This window comes from Notothenia coriiceps, unplaced genomic scaffold (assembly GCF_000735185.1).
Source record: "Notothenia coriiceps isolate Sejong01 unplaced genomic scaffold, NC01 NC01_scaffold00037244, whole genome shotgun sequence".
Taxonomy (NCBI): Eukaryota; Metazoa; Chordata; class Actinopteri; order Perciformes; family Nototheniidae; genus Notothenia; species Notothenia coriiceps.
The window spans coordinates 11,901,218-11,912,236 of record NW_011369945.1 but is presented as its reverse complement, the minus strand read 5'-3'; the positions used below and the strand labels follow the sequence as shown (position 1 = coordinate 11,912,236).

The window sequence follows — 11,019 nt, the reverse complement described above, 5'->3', positions numbered from 1 at the left end:
GGAGAACCACAGGGCACAGTGGTTGTTGCACCGGCTGGCAAACAGATCCACTTCCGCTCTCCCGAACTGGGCCCAGATCTGCTTCACCACCTCTGGGTGAAGCGTCCATTCGCCTGGCAGGGAGCCGCCCCTCAACATGAGGTCGGCCCCCCTGTTCTCCAGTCCCGGGATATGGAGGGCTCCCAGACATAACACCACCTCTGAAGCCCATAACCACAGCCGCTCCGCTGTGGCCAACAAGGTGGCGGAGCGGACTCCGCCCTGCCTGTTGATATCCTGTGTCACAGGCGTCTTCTCTGGGGTGGATCCCCCGGAGAACATCAAAGCGCACAGCACCAGAGGAATTTCCTCTACCACGGCGTTGCACGGAGGAATGACAGTGGAAGACATTTGCACTGCTGCATCTTGGTCTTCCCCCTGTTCTTTTATTCGTTGTATTTGAGGGATGTCTCCCATTCCTCTCTGACACACTCATTACTGAGTGTCCTGTCAGAGTGAGTAATGTCGGGGACTCAACTGCGTGCCCTCTCTCCTGCCTGTCGGCACTTAGAGAGCTGCCCTTTTCCCCCTCTTTGATCGTTTTAACAAGTGGGACTTTGGTCTCTACTTTTTATAAACGACAGGTAGCCTATTTAGCCTACCTTCATTCCCTGATGGAGAATATTCATTTTTTAAATGCTATATTCCCTGGGAATGTGATGCTCCATTACGCATGGCATGGGTTATTAATTGAGTAGGTGTGTTTTTGTGCTTCTGGTAACGGACGGACCAGTGGGGCGTGGACTACATCCTGCTTCGCCCTTAATCCCAATAGCGATAGCCTTAGAGGGCGAAGCCTTATACGAAATAGAACTGGGGTTACGTACTTAAACCCAGCTTCTATGAGTATAGGCGCAGCCCTCTAAGGTTCGGGCCCCACTGAATCCTCGAATAGCTGAAGAAAAGCTGTTTGTGTGGGAGCAGATTGTAGGGACTACTTCCTATTTATACGGAAGTGAGTCCGTGGGGCCCACGTCATAGGTGGGCGTGGATTAAGTCTGTCAGTGCTGCACACGTGCAGTGGGATTACCCAATAGTGATAGCCTTAGAGGGCTGCGCCTATGCTCATAGAAGCTGGGTTACAGTACGTAACCCCAGGTAGGAGGGAACACACACAGACAGGAAACCAAAGACAGATCTAAACAAGACAAAACACAACACAGACAGAATGTGACACACACATTAAAAGCCAGATTGAAGAGGTGAGTTTTTGTGAGTTTTTTTAAGGTGGTGAGGTCAGTGCAGTCTCTGATGGTTTGTGGGAGTGAGTTCCAGAGGGAGGGGGCAGACACGAAGAAGACTCTGTTCCCCAGGTTCGGTGCTTGATGCGGGTGGGGAGAGATAGGAAGTAATGTGCAAAATTGTCAGTTGAACCATTATAGATAATAATGCCATTGTTCAGTATGAGGTTTTTGCAAGTATTTTAGATGAGGAGCAGTGTGTGTACAGTATGTTTGTGTGTGTTAGTGTGTCTTTGGAAAACAGATGTGTTGTGTACGACCTGGGTCCAGGTCAGCAGACTGGGCACAGGACAGCTGTCTGTTATATAAGCAGCGGGGGGCTGGACGTGTGCCCAAGAGGCAGACTGACAGAATACTTCCGACCTTTTTACAATACATGGCTCAGACTACAGACAGGAGAATAAATCCAATGTACAATGGGGCTAACCACCGTCAGTAGGAGTTCCTCTGGGCTCCATGAATGTCTGAAGGAAATGTCACGGCTATCCATTCAGAGGCTGCTGAGATGCTATAGTTGTGTTTATGTGTGTGGAGATTGAAACATGTTCAGTGTGTTCTCTAATGCAGGCACCACAGGGATCAAATTAATAAACTGACATATGCTATGCTAACAAATGCCAATAATATAGCACAAACCCCCACTTCTGCTAGAAAAAAGAGCGTCAGACCTGGAAGAAGAACTAAAACCACGTATTTATAGTACGTAACATGTGCATCTGGAATTTCACTCACTAAAAAAACAACACAGCTGACATACTGTATATTTGCATTCAGAATCCCAACAGTGCTGCCAATGAAAACATCAAACCGCTAGTTATTTGTGCCAGCACCAATACATTGACCCAATTTGAGCAGAGCAATATGGATGTGGAGTATGGCCAACGCGGTCATGTCGTGAGCAGCCTCAATAGTCAAGTTGCTTTCTGGTACTAATTTAAACAAACTAACCAAGAAGGCTTTATTTCTGCATTCAGTCTGAAAATGTCACTTTGTCCAAATAAGGGAAGACTACAAGTAAAGAATAAGCAGAAGCCACCAGATAGGGCTGCTCAATTAATCGTATTTTAATCGCGATTCTGATTATGGCTTGCAACGATTACGAAAACAACGTAATCGAAATAAAACGATAATTTTTTTATTATTATTATTGCTTTTTCTTTGTTTTAATTTTTCTTTGCTTTTTCAGTTGAATTTTTCAGTTGAAACATACTGTTCACATTTTTTTTCTCTAATAAATGGATGTTTTCAAAGTCAATGAATTATCGCATTTAATAATCGCAATTACAATTATTGACCCAAATAATCGAGATTATGAATTTTGCCATAATTGAGCAGCCCTACCACCAGAACAAGGAGCAAACAATGCACCTGAGGATTCACCTGAAAGTGTTGTGGTGCTCACTGAAATCCTCAAGAAATTAGAGAATTTTGATTTGACAAAAGCGCTTATCACCAGTCTGCACATTCAGAAGCAGTTGGAAGATAAATGTGAAGATCTTGAAAGACATGCTTGACAGAATAATAAAAAAATATTGTCAATGCCTGTAAAATGAGGGCAAAAACACGTCTGATTTTGTGAAAAAACAGTTTGGAGAAAAACTGCATGTCTATGAGGATATCACCACTGAGTGAGCACTGGGCAGCCGGTTTTATTGGACAAAGGAGCGGCCCAGGTCAATAATTGCTGCTAATAGATTATAGTGTTGACCCTGATTGTTTTATATTTTATGTTACGGTAAAAGTTTGCTAAGCTTCTGGCAGCTGTGAATACAGAGAGACCATGTATTTTTGAGACAGGAGCAGATAGTAAACCTGCTCCTTGATATCATGGGCTTTAAACTGCGTGTTGTATGAACCATGAGTGGAACAAATGAATGAATGGATGACAGGATGGATAGAGTATGAACAACATACACATTGGAGCTACATGGACCTCTGTACGGGTTTTTTTTTTTGGATAAACAAGCTTTAATATGATGGTTTTGATAGAAAAAGAAAATATATGCTATGCCATGTCCTACTATATCCTCTTCTGTCTGTCGCTCAGGGTTGACCATGAGACTCATACATACACACACACACACACACACACACACACACACACACACACACACACACACGTTTATTCTGACGCTCCGCTATGCTACGACTCTCTCACATTCACACACATTACGTTTATTTTCTTCACATTGAAAATAATAACATTGCTTTCTCCAGGGAGGGACAAAGTCCTGGATGGGCGGCGGTTCTGTGCAGGATTAATAAATCCAGATCTTTGAGTTCTAACGGAGCAGTCCTTAGTGGTGCCTCATTTCAGTGAAGATCCTTCTGTCTGCTGAGCTGTGAAATGTGTCCTGTTTCTCCCAGGTGTGCTGTATTTGCTGGAGCATGATGAGCAGTACGTGTTCACTCTGCCCTGTGCCTACGCCCGCTCCATCCTGACTGTGCCATGGGTGGAACTTGGGGGAAAAGTCAACATCAACTGTGCCAAAAGTGGATACTCTGCCAGTGTCACTTTCCAAACAAAGCCCTTCTACGGAGGAAAAGTACACAGGTAGGCAAAGAAATCTAATATCCCATGTGTCTATTGGCTCTAATTTTGCAACAGGACAGAGAAATGCAGATTTGTGCCGAAAAAACCCCCACAAATGTAACACTTTCTCCTCCCACCTCAGCAAAAATACAACAGTTTGGAGCCAATAAATCTACAAGTGTAGGCTCAAAATATAGAATAGCAGCAAATTGACAATGTTTGAAAATGGAAGACGCACTCAGATCCTTTTTATGGTCCGAAAATACTCCATAACAAGTAAAAATCCTGAATTCAAAATGTTACTTAAAGGGGACCTATCATGCAAAATGCACTTTTTTATGTACATTAATATGTGTCCCTGGTGTGTCAGGGAACTCACAAAGTGTCAGAAAACAAAACCCTCTCTTTTCCTCCGTACCCAAATCTCTAAAAACGGGGGTACAACGGAGCTGATCCAGATTTGCGTCCGACATGACGTAAATCAAATCATATCTATCAGCATCAGAAACAATGCCTGATGTGTTTTGTATGGAGCCCCCTAGGGGACATAGAGAAGAAAAAGAAAAAAACCTTTAATTTAGCTAAATGTCTTTCCGGGTCAGTTCGGCAACAATGGAGCGGTTCATCGATTTTTACTTTGAGCTTGGCCTAAAATATAAAGATATAACATCAGTGCTTGGCACGGGTTTCACACAAGTGTCCTCAAGAGAACACTCAGAGCGAGGGGAGATGCACGTTGCAAAGCATACTCTGAGCTGAGTTATTGACAGATTCGAATTTCGCGGATCAATAACTCATGAACATGACGTTGTAAAAATGCAAACAACATGACTTTACAATCATAGCAAGGTAGACAACGAGCTACAGGGTCATTTTTATCAGAACAGTTCGATACGTGCCGCCATCCGAGCTAAACATCAATAATTGGTCACAATCTGCAGCTTCTGAGAGAGAAGAGTGCTTAGGGACCGTCTACAAACTGCAACGCCGAAAACATATACTCATAGAAAAATTCAATAACTTCATTTTTTTAAGATGTAGTGCTATCAAAATCTCTTAACACATCAGTGGTTATGTTGTTGTTACAGTATAAAACTTATTTTGAATAAATATGCTTTAAAATATTGTGCAGGCTTTTTTATTTCAAACTATTTTAAATTACTTTGATATTTTACAATGTACTGCAACCAAACCCCCTTTCACACATGAATAGTACATTGCTGCTCATACTACATCAGGGTTCTCCAAACTGCGGCCCGGGGGCCATTTTGAATCGGCCCTCTGCTAATTTAAAAGTGTAATGAAATATGGCCCACAAATTAAACTTGTGCATGTCTTATATTGTACTTCTTAAACATATATGTTAATAAGCCCACATTTTCTAACAAATCTAAGTTGATAAGAAAAAAGCTCAATGATGTTATATCTTTATATTTTAGGCCAAACTCAAAGTAAAAATCGATGAACCGCTCCATTGTTGTGGTTTCTGTGTTGCCGAACTGACCCGGAAATACATTGAGCTAAATGAAAGATCTTGCGAGATCTGGACAAAATATGGTCTTTGTTTACATTAGCAAGCATCGCTAACACTCAGAGCTAACCTGTACTGGAGAGACTATGTGTAAAAAAGCAGGAAATAAATAAAGGAACTCACCTTGTGGTAAACATGCAAGAGAAAAAGCATTTGAGCTCCATACTGTTTCAGAAATAATGCTTGATGTGGTTTGGAGCATGATGGTGTTTAATCACGGCAGAATTTAATTGTATCTGCCAGAAGAATTCTGAGCAGGCATTAGCTCCCAAGCTAAGGACCCAACATCAGCATTTCTTTAACAGGCCTGAAACAGAGGGATATGAGGGATGTCTAAAATGCATGATCTGTTTGGTATTTTGAGCAAAACACATCATAGACATGTTTTTATATATTTTTACATCTAATCTGAGACCCATAATATATGCCTAAAAATAGCATAATAGGAGGCCTTTCAGTAGAAATAGATAAGTATTTTTAGCCTAATTCATTTTTCCAGCATTAAGATTCACTTACTGATGCCCCAGCGGCAATTTTAGTTTAGTGAAGTTTCTATTTTAATCCTTTGATTAGCAGTTATAGTAACAAAACATGCTCTGGTGCGCCAATCCCACCAACACCTGTGAGTGTGAATCCATACGCCTACTGCCTGAATCTGCTTTATGGTTTTCACTTTCTTTGTTCATTTGTTCTGTTTTTAATTCAGTCGGTGAACCTATATGTTCATAAAATAGTGTGTGTGAGCTTAACTGTGTTAAACTAAAATGGAGCATTTTCATTTGTCAGCTCAAATTTTATTTCTGTAGTATGTGCTCATGTGTTTCATTGTTGGTATATAGGCTACTGCCTGAATATGCTTCATGAAAGGCAGGTAACTAGTAATTGTAACGAAATGAATTTTTAAATGAACCCTTCTCACACTGTGAATGCTCCTGTTGATTTCCCACAGAGTGACAGCAGAGGTGAAGCACAACCAAACTGGAAACATAGTGTGTAAGGCACAGGGGGAGTGGAATGGGGTGCTGGAGTTCACCTACAGCAACGGGGAGAACAAGGTGATAGACACCTCCAAGCATCCAATCATCAAGAAGAAGATCCAGCCTATAGAGAAGCAGGGCCAGTACGAGTCCCGGTGAGTTTCTTTTTATTACAGCATCGTCATCATTATAGTGGAGCGGCTAAACAGCCTAAATTAAAATGAGAAATAAAAAATATGTTATCAGTGTGCTCTTATTATTTTTGCCCTCTATTTTAGGACTTCACTTTAACTGACTTTGCTTTTTCAAAATGTTTAAAACTTGTTATTTATTTTTTTATATATTGCTGTTAATCGATTCTTTATTGACCCTAGACAAATATTTGGGAAATACTGTTTACATTAATGTTATACTTTTGCTAGCTAAATTCTCCCTGTTTCCAAGGCATAATCATGAAGATTTTCTTGTTCTCTTTCTTTTTCACTAGGCGTCTTTGGCAGCATGTAACAGCGTCGCTGAAGGGAGGACATTTGGACGCAGCCACAGACCATAAACGCTGCCTGGAGGACAGGCAGCGCCACGAGGCCAAACAGAGAGCTGCGTCCCACAGGCCCTGGAAACCCAAATACTTCATTAAAGAGGTGAGGGGGGGCAGATATCCATATGTCAATTGAAGGCACCAGTTTTAGGGTCTTTGTCATCACAAGTTGTCAGGTTTATGTTCTGAATTACCTGTTTAGGAACTCTGCCCAATCAGAGTGGTGCAGTGATGCTTATTTATTTTTTTGTGGAACAATACGTGAAAATCTTTTAAGCTTGTGCTAATTAAAACACTTATTTCAGGATTCTAACCACAAACACGTACAAAAAAACATTGTTTTCTAAAAGATGGAACCAGAAGTGGTGACATGCCAAGTAATTTCCAGGTTTAAGACTCATTCCTGTACCAATTTATTAAGTACAGCCATCTTTATTGATTTAAAGGCTAAGAACGAAGTCAATCTCCCAATGTGCGCATTGTAATTCCTATTTCTCTGTTTGTGATGGAGGACGACTTCTAAAGCACTTAGACATACTCACAAGGAATGCAGGCCTGTGTGGGGCTCTCAGAGGAGGATGATCATGTATCAGAGAAGATTTCAAGTCTTTGCTCCCACCTGCTTGATCACAGGGATTAAAGGCATACACTTGATGTAATGTTTCGACACCATGTGCATCTTCATCAGTCACCCGCCCTGTAACTATGAACAGCCACAGGTGGTCAGTCATATTGATACTTACACTCAGAATACTTTTTTTATTTTGTTTCTGATATTCAGAGACTGTTATATCGTGTTTGTATTGTTATTTTTGTTTCTTTATAGCTTTTTCTTATCTCTTAAGATAATATAGATCAAATATTTGTTTCGTTTTTTGGGGGATTTTGTGTTTATTTTTAGCATTATTAATACATATAAAAATAACAACAATAATATTTTACAATCATATTAAATATATAATTATTAATAATAAATGAAATATATAATAATAATATGAATGACACAATCAATAATAAGAATTATAATAATACAACACAAAATTATAACAATAAATGTATATTGTAATATTATCAACATTATTGTATGTGTGTGTGTGTAGGGTGAAGGCTGGGTGTATCACAACCCCCTGTGGAAGGCGCAGTGACGCGGAGCAGCTCTCCAATCCCAGGCGACAGATCAGGCGATGGAGGCCGATCGCTGGCCGACACAGACATGAGGAGAGTCAAACAAACAGACAGACGGACAAACGGAGAGCAAGACACACGGACGGATAAAAGAGAAAACAGAACAAGTGCTACCAAAGACAACCCGAGGAAACCGGCCACATCTCCAGTTCTGAGCGTTCAGGAGTGTGCTGGTTCAGCAGTGAGCCTCTCTTGAGATTACAGCGTTCAGACAAAATGGGATTTTTTCACTTCTGAACAAACCCCTGTAAACAGCTACTGCCCATCTCACTTTTTAGTTGTTTAGGCAATGTATTAACTGTTTTGCACAATTCACTGTACAATACAATGTGTGTGTTTTCATGTACAGGTGTATGCTTGTAAGAATGGATGGGTGAACTATTTAGCTACAACCCTATTTTATAGAATCCAGAGGGGGCAGGGCTAGTTTTGTTTGAAGCTGCAGAGCACTGATCCTCTCTGTGATGGAACTTATTTAAACTTAATATGACAAACTACTTTATTCAATATAAATAGTGTTTTATCCGAAGTCATATTCCTTAGGGGAAGGTGTCCTCAAACTGTTGTACATACATTTCTTATATAACTTTCTCTGTCATAACATCTTATAAACCCCTCCAGCCAACCACTATGTTACTGTAGAAAGTGGCTGGAAAAGAAGTGAAGCCTGCTGAATCCAGATCTCAATGGAACATTTACTATGCTGCAGTTTGATCTTAGGAAAAGATGTTGCTTTAAATGGGTCAGTTCCCCCATATAAACTCTTAAAACAAACATGCTATCTCACATCCCTCCGGTGATATCTCTCTATTAAGGTGGTTTTTATTTTAAGATACCTGCCCTCCATCCAAATACAACAGAATTGATGCTTAGAGAACAGAAACATTACATTTGACATGACACTCCCATTTACTGTTTATTGGATTTGGGATAGCTGATTAAAACATGGTTAGAATCACAATAAAATAAGCTAGCTGAGCCTGTGCTTATTGAAACAACCTTAGCTTTTGCTGTAACTTTAGCTCTTACAGTGCATTCACAGGATTGGTGATAAACAGCGTTTTCTTTTTCTTGTTAGCTGATTGGTTGCACATCAAGAGATCAGGGGTAAACAAGGTCAAAGTTGAATTCATTTGAACTTTGAGTGTCCGCCTAGTCGGGCTGCAACACTCTCTTTATAGAAACACAACGTCAGCGCAGAGCCATTTTGCTGCTTATCATGTTAATGCAGCTTAAGGTTAGCATACTTGGCTAACCTGTTGACTCTTCTCCGTAGATAAGTTATTAAAGTAAATCATTTTTGCTCATGTTTAGTTGTATATTTTGACTAAAGCTTCATCTTTGTTTTTCAAGTGTGATGGACTTGAGTTGACCCCCTGCAATTTTCTTGCTCCTTCTTCAATGAGCTGCTCTACCTCTGACAAGGTGGGTCAAACCAAAACTCCATCACCTCAAAGATAAGACATCCATAATGAATAATACATCAGCTTTCTTTAACCTCTTACCTTTCCTTCCTCAGTTCCTCAAACACCTGCATCTGACCAATAGGGCACAAGTAATGACTGAAATGTGTGGGAATACCTGATGAGTGTCTGCTGTTTGTAACTGATAAGCACCACAGTGCACTTTGTACATATGTGAGCTGCTCTATCGAAATCAGTCGCATTGACCCGAAGACACATTTTGAGTTGTATACACTGCTGGAAAGAGGATATGCCTAGCTTTCTAATGATATCAGGATCGTTTTTGTACTCCAAATATTAAGCGAAATATGTCACATTATATAATGACTGTCACCGAGTCATCATTTTGAGAAAAAGGCCTTCAAAGTTTTCTCTTCTCTGGAATCCATCGATCTGATTGATTATTAGCGGAGCAAATGATCAAAATACTACGGAGGGAAGATATTTTCGTTTGGATTGCTGGTCTGGGAGAAGCTCGCGAGTGTGTGTGTGTGTGTATACGTGTGTGTGTGTTTGTGTAATTTTGCGTTTGTGTGTATTGCGTTTGTTTCCCGGGGGAAACCCTCACGAGAAACACCGGCTGTTGTTATGCCTGCTGTGACGTTAAGTTACTCCGTTCTCCGCTTGTAATTATGCCGTTACAAGCTTCAAAGTTGTATTTATCATCTGAATTTGCCGAAACAAGTTTAATATTCTGAAAGCCAAGACTTAGTTTTAATTGAAATCAGATGAAAACAAACTGTAACGGACCCTGCCGTGTTATTTATGATTACTCTACGCTTACATTCATAATGNGTTATATTTTTTTACTGAAACAGTTTGTTGCGAATGTGCTGAGCTTTGTAGTGCCCCCTGCTGACTGACTGCTTTCTTGTCTCAGTATATGTGACTGTAATACAAAGCTCAGCACATTCGCAACAAACTGTTTCAGTAAAAAAATATAACAGAAGTTAAGCAATGAATTTATGATTAAAACAGAAGTCATCATGTAGTCTTTAGTGATTGTATTATGTTATAAAACATGACTGTTCCTACATTAGTAAAACAATTGACTACACCAGAGTACACTGGGTATATATATGCTTAAACTAACAAGAGCCCCTGATTGAGTTGTCAGTTGTAGAAAAGTAAATTAAACTTATTCTAACCCAAACACAAGAAGACTGTTTTTGTTGTATGTACATAATATATAGTCAATAATTGTAGGTTATTATTAGTCTGCATTTATATGGGTTTCAACTTACCCGATCCAGAGTCAAATTTTGTGTCGGAGCTATAAAAGGAAACACAAATGTCAATGATAATTAGTTAATTGTTTGGTTACATCTTACATTGCTTAATCATAGAGATCGCTCCCAATATGCAGTTTTCCATTACACACACACACACACACACACACACACACACACACACACACACACACACACACACACACACACACACACACACACACACTTTTTGGCTAACACAGTTCTGTACTGTTATGTTCAGTCATTGTTCTTATGTTGAACA

General features: G+C 40.1%; 2 protein-coding genes across 6 annotated transcripts in view; both read right to left on the bottom strand.

The window, feature by feature from the left end:
• Positions 1 to 11,019, bottom strand: part of ntn1a (netrin 1a) — a 248,630-nt gene that overhangs the window by 144,857 nt on the left and 92,754 nt on the right. The gene's annotated exons all lie outside the window — the stretch shown is intronic.
• msrb3 (methionine sulfoxide reductase B3) overlaps positions 10,703 to 11,019 on the bottom strand; it is a 168,848-nt gene continuing 168,531 nt past the window's right edge. For all 3 annotated transcript variants that reach the window (XM_010793587.1, XM_010793589.1, XM_010793588.1), the window contains one exon: positions 10,703 to 10,780. In XM_010793587.1, coding sequence (XP_010791889.1) covers positions 10,732 to 10,780 — 49 coding nt within the window. In that variant the 3' untranslated portion in view covers positions 10,703 to 10,731. The remainder of the gene's footprint in view (positions 10,781 to 11,019) is intronic.